The 20,933-nt window shown below is 43.1% G+C and overlaps 1 protein-coding gene across 1 annotated transcript in view; it reads right to left on the bottom strand.

The window, feature by feature from the left end:
- LOC120846092 overlaps positions 1-18,950 on the bottom strand; it is an 82,573-nt gene extending 63,623 nt beyond the window's left edge. Inside the window, exons 1-2 of the mRNA XM_040217763.1 lie at positions 18,899-18,950; positions 14,150-14,241 (exon numbers count right to left, since the gene is read on the bottom strand). Of these exons, the coding sequence (XP_040073697.1) occupies positions 14,150-14,241; positions 18,899-18,950 (144 nt within the window). The remainder of the gene's footprint in view (positions 1-14,149; positions 14,242-18,898) is intronic.
- Between the last annotated feature and the right edge of the window lie 1,983 nt (positions 18,951-20,933).

Here is a 20,933-nt window from a genome sequence, read left to right as displayed (position 1 = left end):
TTCTTTTTTCAGTGTCCGAGACTGCGGTACAAAAAGCAAAACTTTTATACGAAGAAAACTATACAGAAAGAGGGAAGTTTAAACTCAGTTACTTTCTTTGCTTCCACGAATTCTCACACACTCAGAAATCTAAGACCGACTACAGCCATCACTGAACTTCAGGAAAGAGACCTACAGTTACAACAAAAGAACAGGTTACCAGACATCGAACAGAACCCTGTATCCCGAACATTGGCCACTTAAAAGATACACAAAAATTAATCTTTATTCATCCTCCCCCTGTCCCCCACCTTTAAACTGAACAACGAATCCCACCATTACAAAGAAGGACTTGTAGTTTTCAAGACTGATTTTCCAAAAGCTCTACCCTCTTCTTCACTTGCTCGTCTTTCGGACAGCAACACCGACAAGAAACTGTTGCTAAAGGGCAACTGAAACAGTTATGTATTTAAGGAAAATACGGAAATTGTCTTCATTTGGCTTCCAGGATCGCGAATATCGAAATTATATTTCAAGTTGGTGCACGAAGGCTGCAGATATTAACTTTCAAAATACCGCTGAAGCCCGGCCCTCCTTCCCGGGGCGTGACGTCATATTAGGAGTTTTCGGGATCTTCAGTCTTACTCATCTTCTGCGCCTGTCAAAGATATGCACGTGCACTCTTGCTATTTTCACAAAAGGACAAAAAGAGAGGTCATGGCTTGTGTCAATTCAGGAGAATCTGCGATCTGGCATGATTGCAATCGCACGCGCTGCCCACACCAGCCGCACGCGCTTGGTGACACAAAGATCTTATTAGGACGTCACGACTAGTCAGATGTTTTTCGTGCTTTCTTGTGTTTAGTTATACATTCGGGGAAGAAAACAAACTAAATATTCAGATTCACGAGATAAAAATGCACCAGAATTCACCTCCAACTCGTTTTCTTCAAGAAGCGTTTCAGTTTCCCAAACAAAGGGGCTTTGTTAGGTTGCTGTGAAACGCTCGTGCAATACGGCGTAACAGTACATTTGGCTGGTCTGAATCGTCCACCACAAACATGAATACGGTTAAAAGCTGAGCATTTTAAACTTGACTATGTAAAAAAAAAATGAAACCCTGCTTCCGCCTGTTTTCTTCTCCTTGTGCTCTTCCATCACGCCATTCAAATTATTATGTTCCCATTTGATGGGATAGATAAAAAAAATTTCCTCGATCTAACTCAATATGGTAATCAGCAAAATACAAATGTAACGTATATGTAACGATACGTTTCATTTTTAAACTGTAACGGGAACGAGTTCCTTTTTTACACATGGAACTTGTAACGGGAACGCGTTCCAAAAATTGGAAGGAACGAGGAACGAGCTTGCGTTCCTTTTATTGAGGAACGTGTACAACACTGCACTTTGCTTAATGTAATTGGCAATGCCTCAGCGACAGTGTGACCAAGCTGAATGAAACCCTTAATATTTACATGGAAATACTGCAATACGTTCGAGGAATCGTTATGCGTCTGCTATGCTGTTTTATTTTTTTTTTTTCTTTACAGATCTGTTTAAAAAAAAGCCATGAAAGGTACACTTCTGCGGTTTGTGCGAGTGAGTTATACATACGCTCAGGCGGACATTATAGGGGTGGCTAATCTTCGCGATAAGTCGGATGATTAATTGAAATTCTTTAATTATATTTTTATTTGTGAAAGTAGTCGTATGATTCCAATTAAAAATTTGCTGAGCGTCGTTCAAATCCCCTAGATCAGTAATTTTTATAGTCTTTGGGCGCATGAGAAGCGCAACAGTGCGCCCAAGTCACTACTCGTGGAGCAGGTACAAGGCTGGGGCTAGCTAAGAAACAGAAAAATCGCGCGGGCGCCTTACCGCAACCGCTAGCCTTGTACGTGCTCCACAAGTGGTAACCTTTATTTTACTACTACACTTCTCACGCGCTGAAAGTCTTACTGAAAATTAATGATTTAATGGTTTTCGATAACACTCAGCAAGTTTTTAATTGGAACCATATGTCTATTTTCACTAATTAAAAAGTTAACAAATTTTAATTAATTAGCCGGCCTATCGCAAAGATTAGCCACCCACATAATGTCCCCCTGGGCGTATAACTCACTCGCACAAACCGCATAAGTGTAGCTTACATGGCTTTCTTTAAACAAATCTGTAAGAATAAAAAAAAAAAAAAACTTGTATATGTACAGTTCTCAGCAAAGGAGCACGCGACTGTATTACCTCTGGAGATTACATCAATCTATGACGTAGCGCACAAAATTGTTGCATTAAGCGCCATGTTATAGTTGTCGTTCGGCCACCGTCAAGTTAGCACTTTTATGAGGTAATGAACACTTGGTGTGTTCCTATAAGTTTCGGAAACATTGCACATTGCCAAAGGAAAACAGTATTTGAACTTTTTGACTTGTACCCTATACTGTAAACGACTTTTTTTTCGCGGGCTCAATATTTCGCGACTGAGGTAAAAGTTGGAGACTTGGAATAATTCGCGGGTTCTAATTTTCGCGATGGGGCGGGATCTCAATATAGATCCTAATGTGTTTACGTTTTACCAAAATTGTTCGCGGAACATTTTTTTTTTTTTTTTGCAAATTGTAGGCGATTTGGGAAAATTAGGGTCTTGCGAAAAATAAGTCGTCTACAGTCTTCGAAATCTCCAATTCTGAGCCAAATTGGCTTTGTCGGAAGTACGTTGAGGAGCACACCACCATTCAAAGGTACGCCAAACTGCGTAGGATGTTGGCAAGGACACGATAACATTGCCAACGGCCTTTTATGTCATTAACGCTGTCAAAAATTACTTATCAGTTATTGCTGCTTCCCAGACAAAAATAAATCGCCTATTTATTTCTACACGAAATGCAATATCCACTTAACAATTCCAGCACTTGTAGGAATTATAACTGTCCATACGATATATTTTTCCAAAGCAAATTCACAGTGCACATTTTCATAACTGAGGCACATTCACAGTTACCTCTAAACAAACTTCAACGCTGCTGGCAGCTCAGCAGGGTACTTTAGGTTGAGACAACAGTACATCAGCTCCATGGCAGAGAGGAAGCTGATGCCTTCGAAGCACCTGGTGCCATCCAGTGGCAGTCGAAGATGATTCTGCCTGAAAAAAATCGATTTTCTTAGTCATAAAGGAACGCTGAACCAAACGTTTATGATTGCAATTGCGTTTGAGAGCATTAATACCTAGGACTTCGGGAGTTAGACTATTTTCAAACATGGCACACCTTTTCAGTTTTTATCCGGGGAGGAGATTTTCAGTTTCTTCCGGATAGCATGTATACCCATGAGTTTTATCGCTTTATTCTGGTGATATCTGCAGTATCTTCCTTCAATTCACAAGGCAAAACAGCACTCCGTTGCGATGAATGAACTTGATAAGCGATGAAAACAAGTCAAATTTAATCCTCTTAAAAAAAAAGGGAACTTGACACACAAAACCCCAATAACAATTCACGAGCATGCTCATGAATGTGCGAGGCTGCATGCACAATGCGCGAGTCTGGTCGCAAATTCACGAGCAAGCTCGTGAATTGCGAGGTTGGTTAGGTCATGATGGGCGAAAATATTTGTCTGAGGGCTCTGCAGTAATTTGTATTGGCAGAGCGAAGCTCTGCCACTATGGCCAGGATTCGGGTCGTCCAATGAAAGAACATTAACGCGCGTCGTGCGTACAGCAACTTCCGGTAAAGCTGCACGACGTCGTGCGTGTAGCATTACTCTACATAAAAAGGGTGTCCTTCTCAGGCCATAAGCGGGAGTTCACTCTGAGCATGCGCAGCGTTCAGAGTGCTCCAATGTGGCGTCCGGCGAATACCACCTATTACAATAGAGGTTTCGACTCGACCGGGGTAATATCGAAGTATATTCGATTCGTCTATCAGTAGCCCAAGTTATTTCGGAAATATCCGTCCCGAAAAAATGGCATCAATTTAGTCCACAAAACATTCGGAGTGACGGAGCATCCGCGGCGCGCACACGAGTATTAGCAAGACAATGATTGATTACTGGCACAGCGCGGATAAGTGTACTGGGCGACTCAAAATGTCGCACGATAATGTGTAGCTATTCCTAAGATGCAAAAGCCTGCATTATTTCTCTGCATCAAGCAGGTGCTACCTTTATTTGGCCGCATATTCGGAAAGCTGCCAAGATCGCTCACACGGTCAAGCAGCTGAGGAACGCAGAGCTCCACTATGCTTTCAGACGCATTAAAAAAAAAAAAAAAGTTAAAAACAAGCTCCGTTTATCGAACGCTGTATTGAGAATACATTACGCTTTCTACCTTAGGAATATACTTCGTTCCTTAAAACATAAGTGACCAATGTTCACGTCTTCTAATCCGATCTTCCCTCATTCTCCGATTGCCCCATCCCCCCCCCCCCCCCCCCATTCAAGCGCTGAACTTTGAACCATGTGAGGCTGAAGTTGGCGGCGAAACTTGTTTAATTAGACGCGCTGAAGTCACGCATGTTGACAGCGGCTTGGCATAATAATGCGGGAATATTGCGGAAACCGTGTTCTCCTAGTGCCCAACTACTAAGTAGGGTCGGGCAGTATGCCTCCCCGAATCAGGAACTATAAAAGGCCTAGCTTTATGCGGCTGGAAAGACGAGACGCTACGCGATGGGCATCCCGAACTTGGAATATACGACACCTTTAGAGATAGTAAACTAACAGTGCGTTAGGAACAACTTAACGTATACGTACCTTGGAAAACGAAGCCGTCTACGCACCGTAGAACGCCGCTGACGACGCGAAAACAACGTCGAACTCGCCTTCCGAACGGGTAGCAGCACTCCGCAGCCCGCGGGCCCACGCTGGCCGGCAGCGGCTTGCGCATGCGCGGGAGAGAGATGTCTTCCTGCGCGCGGCGTAACACGGCTCACGGCCGCTGTACTTCCGCGATCTGCTAGAGTTCCATAAAAATTGCTGGATATCCGGCGCTTTTGGGCGCGTTCAATTCGCTTATACCAGTTGAACCGACTATAAACTGTAACCTTGTAAGGCTTTTTTTATTGATACGGATAAGCTCATATTTATTGCTTAAATAGCACATTTCAATGCATATGGTACAGTTCCCGTTTTTGAAAACAAACAGCACATTATATGCATTTTCAGAAAATGGGACATGTTCTATTCGGTTTTTTCCACGTAGATTGATTGAATTTTCTAACAGTGTAGCGCTGCTATCTTTGGGCGGAGATGCCTAGTTTATTTTTGTGGTAAAAAAGACCGTGCAAATTTTCTTTTGTGACACCCTGTATATATATATATATATATATATATATATATTTGTTGCTGATGGGCAATGCAGTGGGGGTTTATTTACAATAGTGTAAGTACGGCAACTATAATTGTAAAAATTTCTAGCGAATGCATGCAATCTGTCAAACATTGGAACGATTCATTAGTCTACAAGGTTCCCCGCAATCACAATTTTTGAATTCACACTAAAGCCATTTGTGCACAAAGCATGATTAGTAAATGTTCCAGCAACATATTAGCACTTAATCAACACAATTCACTTGTCTATCACCTGCCCTTTCTCACAGGTATCCACATGCCAACACTTTCTGCGAGGAAGGTGGGATTTACAGTTGGTTTAAATGGTTTTCGCTTGTCTTCACGACGGTGATGCGTTGGAAGTTGGACTGAGCGATAGTGAAATAATTCTGAAATGTAACATTAAAAAAGACTTTAAAAATCATCCCACAATTGACGGACAGCATTCTAGCTTCAGGAGTATTGCATGGGATGAAGAAAATTAGCCTGAAAAACAGCGAGGTGAGCCGGGCAAGCGAGGCTACAAGGCGGTGAGGCACTAATGGAAGACAGCAGTGACAACGGGTGGCCAGCCAATCAGAGGCAGCTGAGAGGGTGAATTTCACAAGGAGCAGAATAAACTGCACTACTTTTCTATTAACACGGGCTTGAAGTTGGAATTATAAATTTTGGCAACCCCTTTTCAAACTTCTGCAACGAAGAGCTTTAATATAACAGCCAATTTCAGTTCATTTATTTTAGCTGTGCCGCTTTGTTTATTTAACTTTTTCAAAGAATTGCTCAAAGCATGTTTTGATATGAGACATATTAAAAAAAAACAGGTTTGATTTTGCATTGTCCTTGTGGTTGGTTCTTCAACTTCGGTGGATTTGCTGTAATCCGATGACACAGTCAAGAGTATGTAATACTTTCTCTGGCCATGCTGCAGATTGTTTAAGCTGTTCTGTAAGCTCAGTCAGCGACACGATAACATATTCCATCCAGAATGTTTCACCAAAGACCACCGCATACAAAATTTGGGACATTCTATCAATGACACTCAGATGTAATTTGATGGATCATCAAAGGACGTGCCACCGGGGTGCATCCTGACTGGCAGTCAATGTCCCAATTTACGCGCCTGACGAAATTTTCAAAAGTTAGTGCCTGGCCCACTGACGAAGTTGAAGGTTGCTGCCACTTTTGTTTCCGATGGGCTCAAAGTGCGGTGGTGGTTGAAGACGAAATGATGAAATGAAGAAATAGCGGCAGTATCGGAAAGACCTGACTTAGTCCAATATTCGTACAGTAGCGAAACAATGACAGGCACATTTCAAGAAAAGCCTGCTTAGATGTAGCCGATGTGGTGTTGCCTCCGATGTCTGTGTTGTCTCCTGCCAGTGAATGCCATGAATGCTGCCAGGAACATGGACAGGAGCTGCCTGGCCTACAGACAACGTGGAAGGTTACTGCCGCTTTTGTATCAAGTGGCGTTGAAGTTGCGTTAATGGCTGAAGATGATAAAATATATTGAAGCGGGATAGGCACCATCAGAAACACGTGATTTAGCCCAGTATTTGTGAAGTAGCCAAACGATAGCCGGCACGTTTCCATCAAACCCTGCGTAGATGTAGCCGATGTGATGTTGCCTTCAATGACTGTGTTGCTTTCCCCTGCTAGTGAAGGCCATGATGAAGTAAGGAACATGAACAGCAGTTGTAAGGATACGACAAAAATTTCAGACATCCTGGTCGAGCAGTTGCTGCCTGGCCCGCTCTACAAAACATTATCATTCAACGTAATAAATAAATATTTCGACATATCTGCGCGTCTTTTGGTGGAATTATACCTTAAATTATTTTTATGACTTTTATCTCTCGTATATTATGCTTATTTGTCTATCAATATATATATATATATATATTGTGCATTAAGAAAACTTCTATAAAGCCAAATTGGAATTTGTTCAAATGGATTGTGTGGGTGCCTTTTGTAAAGCTTGAACTAAACTGTTGTGCCTTCTCTTGGACTTTGCTCGGATAAGGAGAGCAACAAGTAAGTGGGTTCTGAGCAATAATTAGAGCCCTACTCGCTCCTGGCTGAGTCGCCGCCGGAGCTTCCTCCACAACCAAGCAATCCTGCTACACCCTAGTTATGTTTAGTGATATTCTTGGACCTCTTTTTTACATTTGGATTAGAGAACAGTTAGGTATGGTACAACATGCGGTGGTCAATATTCACTTATGAGGTTATTCATAAAATGTGAACTGGAACGACCGCAGTGGTTTACCTGTGGCTTGAGGCCATTAATGTATATTTAAATTGGTGACATTGCTGCTATTTCTGTAAGGAAAGATTAACCAAAATGTTGTCTAATATGCTTTCAAATTCGTTCAAGGCTGTTCTTGTCCTCGTGCTTTCAAACTGACTCTAAATGCAGTCAGATACTTATTAGTAGCATTTGAAAGCAGTCAGTTTTCATGAACATCCAAATAATTAAAATTCTCACAAATAGTCATCAGTAGCAATTAACGGCCTACTATAATAAAATTTGGCCGATAATTATGAATTAGTAGCCAATACTAGCCAAATCGGTCCTATTGCGATTAAAACAGTCATTAGTAGACAATGAGTCAGTAATAGTCTATGTAAAATGGACAGTTTATAAAAACCTAACAAAAATAAATGGCCATCAGGAGCCATCAGAAGCCAACCTGATTTATAAAAGAACCAAATACCTAACAAGTGTCAAATTACAATCAATAGCCATTGGATGTCAACCTGCTCCCTAATCCACCAAAATTCTCGTACTTGTGACTTGTTTACATTACCATACATTGGAAACCGACCAGATCCATAAGCAACCTAATAGGTCACAGCAGTTATTTATAGCCATTTTCACCCTATTGAAAGCAGTTCTATATTAAATTAAGGGAAATAAAATGCCCTTGAAAACCCTCCTTGTCCTTGCACATGCGGAGTTATTAGAATACTGACAGTACGCCATTATCAGCTATTGGAAGCAACGCGTTTCCATGAAAAGCCAAGTAGGTCTAAATACTCCCAAATAGCTATTACCCAGGTAGCACGCCAGAGGAATGCCCAACTTGGGCAAAGGTCTGGCAAACATAAGGGCCCAACTTTGGCGCAGTTAGGTTTTTGCACCATGGCACTCATCAGTGCCAAAGTACGGAGCCTAACTATAGCCTTAGTTGGGCGATCCTAGGGCATGCCAAAGTTTGGCTCTTTTCTGGTACGCCAAAGGAGTGCTAAAGTTGGTGCCATACTTGAACCATAACTGTCATAGTAAATCCTAACCTGGGAATTCGGGGCATGCCAAGGTTGGGCGTTTCTCTAGTCCGCCAGAGGAGCGCCAAAGTTGGTGCCATACTTCAGCCATAACTGCCAGAGCAACGCCTAATTTCGGTATTTTGGACGTGCCAAAGTTTGGCTTTTCTCTCGTCCGCCACAGGAGCGCTAAAGTTGGTGCCATACTTCAGCCATAACTGCCAGAGCAACGCCTAATTCGGGTATTTTAGATTTGCCAATGCTTGGCTTTTCTCTGGTCCGCCACAGGAGTGCCAAAGTTGTGCCATACTTGAGCCATAACTGCCGCAGTAAATCTTAATTTGGCGATTCGGGGTATGCCGAAGTGTGGCTCTTCTCTGGCTACCCACTGAAGTGCCAATAGTGGCAAAGAAAGCCAAGCGGCCTGCCCAAGTTTGGAATATCTCTAATGTGTCACAGAAGTGCTCTTTCACGCGCCTCAGAAGAGAATTATATTGAATAAGCGTTGGAAACATGATGGTCAGATATCATCACCTCCGTTCCAAAGCAGCACGGCAATACTTTGCAGTATCGTGACAGTACCGGCCAAAACTCGGTTCCAATATCACTCAAACGATCAGTTTTCCACCACGGTTTGATATCCGGCAAGCATTGCCGTATAGCCGTTTTGCCCCGGCCTAGCGTTCGCGCAATATTGTCCGAATACTCTACGATGCGTCTGCTTCGTATTGGCCGAACGTCGTGCAAGTATGTGTACGTTCCATATCATTTGTTGCACATCCAATCACATATACGGACAAACAAAATTTTTTCGATCGCTCCCAGAAGTTTATTAAACCACTATCATTACACACAGTGTATTCTAGACATATTTACAAAAGTCACACTTCTCTGTAAAACGAAAAGCAAATTATAAAACAGAATTAACACTGTCCTCATGCCAAGCAAAACTAATCACACAAAAAACACCGCGGAGATTGAGAGGAAAGCAGGACTACTATCAGAAGCATGCTTGCAGCGTACTTACTAATAAAAGAGCGATATCATGTAGTCCTTGATAGATGCATAATCCAACTCAGGCACCCCACAAACACACTTGAGAAAGAAGGTTGCGCACATTCAACTGACATCTCGTCGTCGGCGAAGAGCAGTTTTTGTCGAAGCGTGTCCAAAAAACACATCACAAAAATTCCACGATCTCCGGTGAAAAAAAAAGCCTGTTACCAAAAAATTGGCATGGACGTATTCCGGCCGTTTACGTCGAAAAAACACGGCCGCGTCTGCAACGCACGAAAGCAACAGAACACTGAAGAGCGCAGTTCGAAAACCGGACCTACGTGACCCGCCTATTTCCATAACAAGGCGAACGGCAAAAACAGCAGCCCTAGGGTGCCTTCATGTCCCTCAAAGCGAACATGAAGGCACTCTAAGCAGCCCCAGAGATCCCATCAGCGTGACAGAGAGAGTCACGTGACATATTTTCTTCCAAACGTTTTTGTCCTACGCGTCCTACATAGAGAGGTCACGCGTTTCACTCCACCGTTTTGATTTGCTTCAAGCGGGTCACAAAAAAGCAGGTGGGAAGGATTTGCAAAAGGCGAGGTCGAAGGGGCATCAACAACGCAGCTAAGCTCCCTCTGCATTTTCGACGCTTTAGAGTAAAAACAAAAACGAAAACAACTTATAAAAAACAAAATAACAAACTCTGCTGTACAGCCAAAGCTACAAGGGAGATAGTGTATCCCCCCCTCTCTGGAATGAAATGGAACGGAATGCAAGGAAAGGCCGCTTCTGCCGGTGACCTTGTCTCTTTGCCTAGTCTGTCAACGTTCGGCTTCCATTGTGGGCCTCAAAACGATAATCTCCTTTCTTGAGAGCGAAATGGAAGGGGCGCGGGCTTGTCGCCATCCGATAGGCCTCAATAATTTTTCTCCCGACTCGCTCGCAGTGGCTTCCCATGGCTTTTGTGCCGGTGAATTAGGAGCGCAGCCGGGACATTTTCTCCAGTGAATGACGATCGGGTGCTGAGAAGCAGCTCTTTCGGCGTCCATTTGATGTTCTCGGAGTCGGCCGTCGAGGCATCGCCCCGTTTGCCCGATGTACCTGGCCCCGCAGGACAGGGGGATCGCGTACACTTCCTCCGCCTCCTCTCCTTCCCCCGAGAATTCACTTTCCGGTACTCCCACGGAGCGGGCGGGCTTTGAGCTTGAAGCCGAAAATAAATGTTGTTGAAGTTGAAAGATTGTCCCGTCTGTATCGTCCCTTATATGTCTCCACTTTCCAAATGTTTAAAAAGTACCAACAGGCTAAAATAGTACAAGTTCCGAGATTTCATTTTAATTCCCCAAGTGTGATGCGGGAGCGGCACCACGGAGCCCCGGTCGTTTCCGTTTTTTGTTATCGCTAGGATTTGACAGTGCTCAATCGCAATACAAGACACGCACAGGGCCACGCTCGCTTTTGCAATGTGCCGCCTAATAATGATATCTGTTGAGGAGACGTGCGCACATCAGTCTCGCGCAGCGCTAGTTCGATGGCAGCACTTTCTGGAAAGGCGCATTCACACCGGGGATGTAAGCAGTCGCGCGGTGCGACTAAATCGCATCCCCAAAAAAAATAATAATTAGATGGTCACTCTGGCGTGCGCGATGAGCCAGTCCAACGTCTTCGTTGGCAAGTCGCTTCTCAAAAACTCTCGCTCCGAACACCGTTGATTGGCTCAGCCTCTCCGCGACTAGATCGCATCGCAAAAAGTCGGGTCAATAAAATAAGATAAAGTGGCCAGCCAAATAAAACTTGATTTCAATTTAATTAAGATGAAGACCACCCGCGTACATCAAATACCTCATCAGACCAACTCCAAGGCAGTATGCCTAGTTCTGGCACTTGTTTGGCAACTTTGACCCGTAGCTGCCAGATGACAGCCGAACTATCGGGAAGCGAAGCCTAACTTTGGCACTTGTTTTGCGAATTTGGCTCGTAGCTGCCAGATGACAGCCGAACTATCGGGAAGAGAGGGCTAACTTTGGCACTTGTTTGGAAACTTTGGCTTGAGCTGCCAGATGACAGCCAAACTATCGGGAAACGAAGCCTAACTTTGGCACTTGTTTGGCAACTTTGGCCCATAGCTGCCAGATGACAACCGAACTATCGGGAAGCGAAGCCTAACTTTGGCACTTGTTTTGCGACTTTGGACCGTAGCTGCCAGATGACAGTCGAACTATCGGAAGAGAGGCCTAACTTAGGCACTTGTTTGGCAACTTTGGCCCGTAGCTGCCACATGGCAGCCGAACTATTGGGAAGCGAAGCCTAATTTTGGCATTTGTTTGGCAACTTTGGCCCGTAGCTGCCAGATGACAGCCGAACTATCGGGAAGAGAGGCCTAACTTTGGCACTTGTTTGGCAACTTTGGCCCGTAGCTGCTAGATGACAGCCGAACTATCGGGAAGCGAAGCCTAACTTTGGCACTTCTTTGGCAACTTTGGCCCATAGCTGCCAGATGACAGCCGAACTATCGGGAAGCAAAGCCTAACTTTGGCACTTGTTTGGCAACTTTGGCCCATAGCTGCTAGATGACAGCCGAACTATCGGGAAGCGAAGCCTAACTTTGGCACTTGTTTGGCAACTTTGGCCCGTAGCTGCTAGATGACAGCCGAACTATCGGGAAGCGAAGCCTAACTTTGGCACTTGTTTGGCAACTTTGGCCCACAGCTGCCAGATGACAGCCGAACTCTCGGGAAGCGAAGCCTAACTTTGGCACTTGTTTGGCAACTTTGGCCCATAGCTGCTAGATGACAGCCGAACTATCGGGAAGCGAAGCCTAACTTTGGCACTTGTTTGGCAACTTTGGCCCATAGCTGCTAGATGACAGCCGAAGTATCGGGAAGCGAAGCCTAACTTTGGCACTTGTTTGGCAACTTTGGCCCATGGCTGCTAGATGACAGCCGAACTATCGGGAAGCGAAGCCTAACTTTGGCACTTGTTTGGCAACTTTGGCCCGTAGCTGCTAGATGACAGCCGAACTATCGGGAAGCGACGCCTAACTTTGGCACTTGTTTGGCAACTTTGGCCCATAGCTGCTAGATGACAGCCGAACTATCGGGAAGCGAAGCCTAACTTTGGCACTTGTTTGGCAACTTTGGCCCGTAGCTGCTAGATGACAGCCGAACTATCGGGAAGCGAAGCCTAACTTTGGCACTTGTTTGGCAACTTTGGCCCATAGCTGCTAGATGACAGCCGAACTATCGGGAAGCGAAGCCTAACTTTGGCACTTGTTTGGCAACTTTGGCCCATAGCTGCCAGATGACAGCCGAACTATCGGGAAGCGAATCCTAACTTTGGCACTTGTTTGTCGACTTGGGCCCAAAGATGCCAGATGTCAACCGAACTACAAGGTAGTAAGCCTAACTCTGGCACATCTGTGGCAATTTTGGCCCGAAGGTGCCAGATGACAGCCGAACTATCAAAAAGTGAAGCCTAACTTTGGCATTAGTTTGGCGATTTTGGCCCAAAAATGTCAAATATCTACCGAACTACCGGGCAGTAAGCCTAAGTCTGGCATTTGTTAGGCCATTTCGGCCCAAAGATGCCAGATGACAGCCGAACTACCAGGCAGTGAAGCCTAAGTTTGGCATTTTTTTGGCGAATTAGGGCCAAAATACCCAAACTGTTGCCAAGGGAGGTGAGGTTTGGCTCTACTTTGGCTTCTCCGGGCTTTTCAATGCCCTAAACTCCCAGACAAAAGCCAAGTTTTGGCCCAAAACTCGGTGCTACCTGGGTAGTAACCGTTAATAACCAATTATAATAAAAATAGTTCATAATAAACAGTGAGTAGCCATTAGAAACAAATTAGAGTCAATCATAGTAACAACAAAAATGAGTAAACAATCAGCCAAAAATAGCAAATGGAATCTAAACAGGCTATGGATCGCCAAATAAAACGAAACAGCCATCATGAGCCATCGGAAGCAAACCTCGTTTATGAAAGCCGAGGAACTCAAAAAATGGGTGTAATTGCCTTTAATGACATTAGAAAGTCAACATGGTCAATAATCAACCAAAACATCAAAATTGTGACTCTTTTTCGATATTATATATTGGAAGCCGATCAATATCGTGAGCAAATAGATAAGTCAGATGAGTGACAAATGGGCATGTGTGGCCAATTAATATCTGCTTTATAAAGAAATGTGAAAACATAAAGTAAATAATAGCCATTGAAGGTTGACCTTTTACATAAAGAGACAATTTACTGATAATACCGACAAACAGCCATTAGCAGCCGTCCGAACGTGCTCTGTCCAGAAACAGAAAAGTAACTAATAATAAAAAAGTGGCTTCTAGTCATTACTGGTCATTCGAGATAGACCGGGTTCATACGCTGCCAAATATACAAAACAGGTGAATCATAGCAATGGCTGCCACGAAAGTTGAGCAGGTTTGATTTTCTTATACACTACAAACGCCACAGGTGGAAAACATTTTGGCCATGTTTTCTTATTAACAAAGGTCATAGCAGTGCTCCAGTGAACATATCACTCTATTCAAATCTTAATATTCTTCTTTTTATTAAACTCACCTGCTCCCCAACGAGACGACAGGCAATTTCGCCTATTTTGCTTATAAGGTTCAGACAGGTCAGATGTTCGTAAGAAACTTTAGAAATAAGCGCTGCAAAAAAATAACAGGGTTGTTAGAAAGTTTTAATGGGTGATTTTAGATAACATTGACCAAAGGTGGGTGGTCAGCATTTTTCAATCAACTAAAGTTTTATATAACATTTCTACTGTCTGGTAAAAATGAATCCACACTTAGTTTTGACCAGAGAAAAAATTTGGGGAAAGGAAAAATCGTAAGGCATGAAGAGGTGGATAGTTGCATTAACGCGCGCTGATGGAGGGGGCACCTTTGAAAGTGAATAACTAAAAGGATAAAGTTAGAAGAATTTTAATGCTTTTTAAAAACAAACGATGGGTACAGCATCCTTGTAATATAAAGTGGTAATATTTATTTAAGTTTAATTTATTTTGCTAACATTTGCCAAGCATGCCTGCTCGAACGACAAATGGCAAAATTTGGAGGCCCGTATCTCATAAAATTAATTATTATCATATAATTTGCCGGTAGTATTCTACTTATATATGTCATTTATTTAAAAAAATAAAGAAGGTATCTGAGTGATATGATAGTCGGGATATATTTAGGAATACAGGAAAAAAAATCAAACAACGAGAAATACGGATGCAAATTAAAAAAAAAAACACTACCTTTGATTTGTTTTAAAATTTGGGTACCCTGTCGTACTGTATTTCAGCATTCATTTTTATTAAAACATGTTGGATTATTTAATCGACAAAGAAGACAAAACTCCCCAAAATCGGGCCCTTTTACAATGCCTACACTTAGCAGTGCCCAATACGAAAAGTGACTCTGAGTTCCAGTTTCAGGAAACTAACACACAGTTTTCCTATATTCTTATTTAGATGAGGTCACTGACGACTAGAGATATCGGTCACACACTAAACGTGAGGAGAAAATATATACAGCATTTTACATACAGCGTACGAAGAGGTATCATATTAGAGAGTAGTGATTCGAGAAAAGATGATGCACTGTGAAGTTTTACTTTCCAGTAGAATTTACATTTAATATAAAAGAAACAAATTTACTGCCACGCAGAAAAATAAAGATAGAATACAAAATTGTTTAGGTTAGTTATGTATTTCCGGCGAAAAACCATTGCAGGCGAGCGGTGCCACAGCGCCGGACTATGAGAGCTTCGATACTGTCGGAGAACGAATGGATCGTGGCAAGCCGAGCTATTTTATCCTGCGTGAATATAACGTTTCGCGATTCTCATATGGTAATCAAATAAAGATTATAAACTATCACCAAGTAAAATAGTAGGTTAAATACCCCGCGAAGAAAACTGTGATAAATACGATGTCCCTGCATTCAAAATGAGCAGTTTTCGGGGCACCAAATTAGGAACTTTACACTAAGGCTTTCCTCGGTTTACCCATTTAATAAAGTTTCTTCAAACCAGATCCGACTGTCCATGTTACATATATGTAACAGATTCCTTTTGTTGATGACTTGCCCAGCCGCCACGCGTGCCAAGACTGAATGCTAGGAAAAACGAGCACCGTCAGCCACTCTTTTTTTTTTTGACGATACCGAACAAGGTCATTTTCGTCCAGATACGCAAGATGCACCTAGTTTCTCAAATGGAACGATCACCATTGTCCTGGCCCTCTGAATTGGGTTTATTGATCGTCCTCTCAGGTTGTTCAGCGTGGCCTGGCGCTTCACGAGAACGCCAACTCTGCCGAATGCATTGTCCCATGTCCAGATGCAGAAAATAACCACTGGGCTTCTGGGCAATCGTTCTGTGCAAACTGGAGAAGTTGAAAGCGATTCTTATAATGACTGGCGGTTTAGTCACTTACGTACGTCACGTGCGAGTATACCGCAACGTTGTCTTCAATCTACTCTCACTTTTTCTAGAGCCAAGCACGTGAGAGCGACGTCGTCACCCAGGCCCTCACTAATGATAGCACCGCTGTTTGTACATTTTCTTGTCGTCACTGCACATGTAAATATTGTAACCTTTTTCATCAGTTTTTAGGCAGTTTTTCTTTGTCAGGAAGCACAATGGTCCAGTTTTCAGCAAAACCAAAATGAAAGGCAAAGCTCCCGCGTTGCATGCAGCTGCTTTTCATTATAGATATCTTCATCTTGCTTTTGTCGGATAGGGTTGTGAAATATCCAACTTTCAATCTTTACTTGAACGACTTTTAGTAAAGTCTCAGGATCTCATTTTTTTCCCACAAGGTCGCCGCCCTTCCATGTTGTAAGCACAATCTCTTCATCCTCTAGGATATGAAGTTCCTCGAGTGTAAGAGACTGGCCTTTTGGGCAGTGATCTCAGTCTCCTTAGAGACACAGACTTGATAGTGGGTCGCACAGAAATGGTGAGCTCGTTTCACCAGTGGTGAATGTTGAGCCTATAACGTTCTCTAGAGCGGCCATAGAAAGGTAATAATTTGCGCAGCGCACACAAAAGCACACTTCCTGGTGTGCTATATATTTGACCTATTTAGGGCACAAGGAATAAAATTTCGTTAGCACAACGCCCGGATCGGGATGCTTGTCTTTGTATACACGAAAGGCCTCTTGGATTGAGCATGTCAAGAAGCGCTTTGGCACGAACGTTTTTCTACCCGTCGAGCATGACAGAAATCACGTCCTTCTGTTTGGGACCTTGGCGCGAACATTGTAGCTCGTCTTTCGTGAAGTACACGAGGGCAGCGGACAGGTTCTCAGGTCTCACCCTGCAACTCGTGTAAGGATCCGACTCATACCACACGCAATGCTTTTCCTTACCTAAAACATAAATACTGTCACCATGTTAACCTTTCCTAGGTAAACATGGCGACAGTGTTTACGCTCTATTGTATTTAGGAGCAGCTCGAGTATTTGCGAGTTCTGCTTTCTGTCGGTGTGCCTCTTTGCGCCTGATATTATCGCCCGCGAAGGCAGCGAGTGGGATGGCGACAGGAGCTACTGCTCAGTAAAGAGGCATCCGCGGCCATATTTTGCTGGTTGAAGCGAACCCCCTCATCCTTGACAGCGAGCGGGGAAATGCGAAATAAAGATTGTATCGGCCGTTTTGCCCCAACTAGCGACGAGTGTCGCCTGCTACTTCCGTCAACTATTCCGCCATAATCGGGAGTTTAGCGAGGAAAAGATTGTTGCTAGACACAGAACACTAATCACGCAGAAAGGGAATGGTTGATTATGTTTTTGTTTTAGATATAAGTCAGGGATATATATAAGAGAGAGAGGTGTATATACAGGGTAGGAGAGAGGAGCATATAATGCCGTAGTAAAATAAACAATGTTCCCAGCGGCCGATGCCTGCAGGATCGTTTCTCGGATCACTAGTTCGTAATATGATAGCTCTTTGTACACAGTAGTTTCTCCTCTTTTACTGTGTGAACGATTGCTATAGTTATCAATAGCCCCATCTGAATAAAAATATATAAAAAATGTGAGTTAGTTTTATGAAACTGGAACTCAGATTCACTTCTTGTATAGGGCACTGCTAGTGTAGGCCTTGAAAAAGGACCCTATTTTGGGGAGTTGTTTCTTTCTTCTCAATAAAATAATGCACCATGTTTTTAATGGAAATGAATGCCGAAAAAAGTATGAAAGGGTACCCAAATTAAAAAAAAAGATCGAAGGTGGTGTTTTTTTTTTTATTTGCATCGAAAGTTTTTGTTGTTTGATTTTTTTCTCCATGTTTGCCTCAGTATATCCAGAATACCGTATCACTCAGATACCTTATTAGTAGTTGTTTTTTTCATAATAGCCATATATAAGTAGAATACTGTGTACAACGTATATAATAATGATCAAATTATTTCATGAGATACAGACCTCCAACTTTTGCCATTTGTCGTTCGAGCAGGCATGTGTGGCAATTGTTAGGAAAATAAAGAAAAACTTAAATAAATAATATAACTTTACATCACAAGCAAGTTGCACCCGTAGTTAGCGTTTAAAAAAGTATTAACATTTTTCTACTGTTATCGTTGTAGTTATTCACTCTTAAACGTGCCCCCTCCATCAGTGCGCGTTAATGGAACTGTCCACCTCTTCATGCGTTTTTTTTTTCCTGTCCCCAAATATTTTTTCTGGTCAAAACTAAGTGTGAATTCGTTTATACCAGACACTAGACAATAGCATATAAAAAAAATATCAGTTGATTTAAAAATGACGACCAGCCACTCTTTGGTTGATCTTATCTGAAATCAGCTTAAAGTGCTTTTGAAACGAACTGTGTCACTGTGAACAACCCCATCATCCCCTGTAGAATATGAGGCCTCAAACGCATTACGACGTTATTTAAAATATGAAAACTCAAGAAGCTTTAAAAAGCGGATGAATTCACTTGATCTGATTATCATACGTATCTTCAATATCAGAATCTTGTAGGCTGGGATTGCATTACAAGACATAATTTCATATTCCGTACTTCGGTGGCGCGTAACATGAATAACCAGTCTGCACGTGCGTAACAGTGAGCTTATGTTCAGTTAATCTTATCGCTTGCTTCTTCCCAATCCAGTCGAAACATTGACCCTTCGGAAAAGAAGGTTATTAAGAGATAAAAAAACACTATCACTTAATTACTAAATATAAAGAAAACTGCCATTGCCAAACGGATCCTTAATTTTTGTTTTGAAATTAGAAATATACCCGGCATCTTTATTCTTGATTGTTAAAAGCAGAAACATTGCTGTTTTAGTCTCACTCTTCTTACCGTTTTGAACGGCCGAGGAAAAATACACCGCGGCGAAAATTATGAGTAACATGTTTTTATTTTGTTGAAAACCAAGATCCAACAGCAGAACCCTGAAAATAAAATAATCATTAGCCTTTATAGTCATACTTCTATAATGCATTAATTGCGGTATTTAAGCTCCGATAGCTCAAACACGACTAGTCGACACTGAACTCTTGCTTTAAGGATTGAACAACTTACACTTTATTGATTTTTGCGCCAAATCAGAGAGAATTTTGATGTCCACCGATTTGACGTCATAGGACTTCATATGGTCACGTTACACCATAACCGCAATAAAGTGGAGATTTGGGCCAGTTGGTTCTTTGCAAGCAAAAAGCGCCCAGAAAGATACAGGGACAAAGACGAAGGGAAACAAGACAAGGCGCACTCTCAACTGAAGTTTATTGAAAATTCACACGTTATATAGCCACAAAAACCCTCTCCTCATCCGCTCAGCCCGCGTTTCAATAAGTCAAACTCATTTGTAGATAAAGATAGGGACGTGTGACTTATGCATTTCTTCTCCCTGGTTCTAATTTCAAATGCCTCATGTAATTCTCGCGACACTTTATCTTTGTATCTAGCTAAAACCTCTGTGTGATTGAAGGCCGGGATGCGCGAGCATGTGTTACAGTGAATTGCGAGATGCCCCGAAGGCGTCGTTCTTGTAGAGGCAGCGTGCACGCGGGTGCGATCATTGACGCACATGCCCGTCTGGCCCACGTATGTCATTCCACACGTCATGGGGATTTCGCAGACGATTTAGTAGTGCACGGATCTGAAGACGGCTGTGGGGCCTGTTGTCATTGTATACGCACAATATCACGCACAATCTAAAAAAGATAGCCCAGTGCTACAATGTTCCGGTAGTTTTTAGAGCGCAGCTCTTAGGCGCCCGTTTCCGGCTTGAGCGGCGTCGGCGTCGCCGTCGGCGTAACCGCGCGGTGGATTATGGGTAAATTTCCCCGTTAAATCTAGAGGAAAATTTTCCCCGCTAAATCTAGCGGAAAAAATTATCTGCTAAATCTAGCGGAAAAAATTCCCCGCTAAATCTAGCGGCAAAATTTTCCCGCTAAATATAGCAGAAAAAATTTCCCCGCTAAATCTAGCGGAAACATTTCCCCGCTAAATCTAGCGGGAAAAATTTCCCCGCTAAATTTAGCGGAAATAATTCCCCGCTAAGTCTAGCGGAAAAAATTCCCCGCTAAGTCTAGCGGAAAAACTTCCCCACTAAATCTAGCGAAAAATTTCCCCGCTAAATCTAGCTGAAAAATTTCCCTGCTAAATCTAGCGGAAAAAATTCCCCGCTAAATCTAGCGGAAAATTTTCCCGCTAAATCTAGCGGAAAAAATTCCCCACTAAACCTAGCGGAAAAATTTCCCCGCTAAATCTAGCGGGAAAAATTCCCCGCTAAGTCTAGCGGAAAAAATTTCGCACTAAATCGAACTGAAAAATTCCCCGCTAAATCTAGCGGAAAAAATTCCTTGCTAAATCTAGCGGAAAAAGTCCCCGCTGAATCTAGCGGAAAAATTTTTCGGGGGTCACGTGACACCCCCCGCCCCGAGAGCAGGTGACCCTCAGTACCCTCCCCTCCTCCACCTCCTCAAGAGCTGCGCTCTAATTCGGTGTTACCGGGAGTTGTAAACGGCTTTCATTTTTTTTCAGCGCCCAATAAGATGGCGGGACTCTGTCGCCAGACAAAAATTCACACAGCCGTCTTCAAATCAGTGCACTACTAAACACAGCAATAGGTACGTAGATTGCGCCACTGGTTTCGCGTACGAAATCCCCATGACGTGTGGTATGACATACGTGGGCCAGACTGGCAGGTGCGTCAACGATCGCACCCGTGAGCACGCTGCGACAATGTCGGCAAGCTCGGAGAACTTGTCGAGCGATAAGTCTTCGGCCGCTGCTGGAAACAATATCATGGGTTGTGAAAGGCGTTGCAAAAGCAACTTGTGTAGAAGGTAGTTCTTCGTGTCGTGGTTCTGGGCTTCTAGAAGCTGAC

This window comes from Ixodes scapularis, unplaced genomic scaffold (genome assembly GCF_016920785.2).
Source record: "Ixodes scapularis isolate PalLabHiFi unplaced genomic scaffold, ASM1692078v2 PGA_scaffold7__128_contigs__length_106722199, whole genome shotgun sequence".
NCBI lineage: Eukaryota > Metazoa > Arthropoda > Arachnida > Ixodida > Ixodidae > Ixodes > Ixodes scapularis.
The sequence above is the reverse complement of the archived record's forward strand: the minus strand, read 5'-3'. Positions and strand labels throughout refer to the sequence as shown.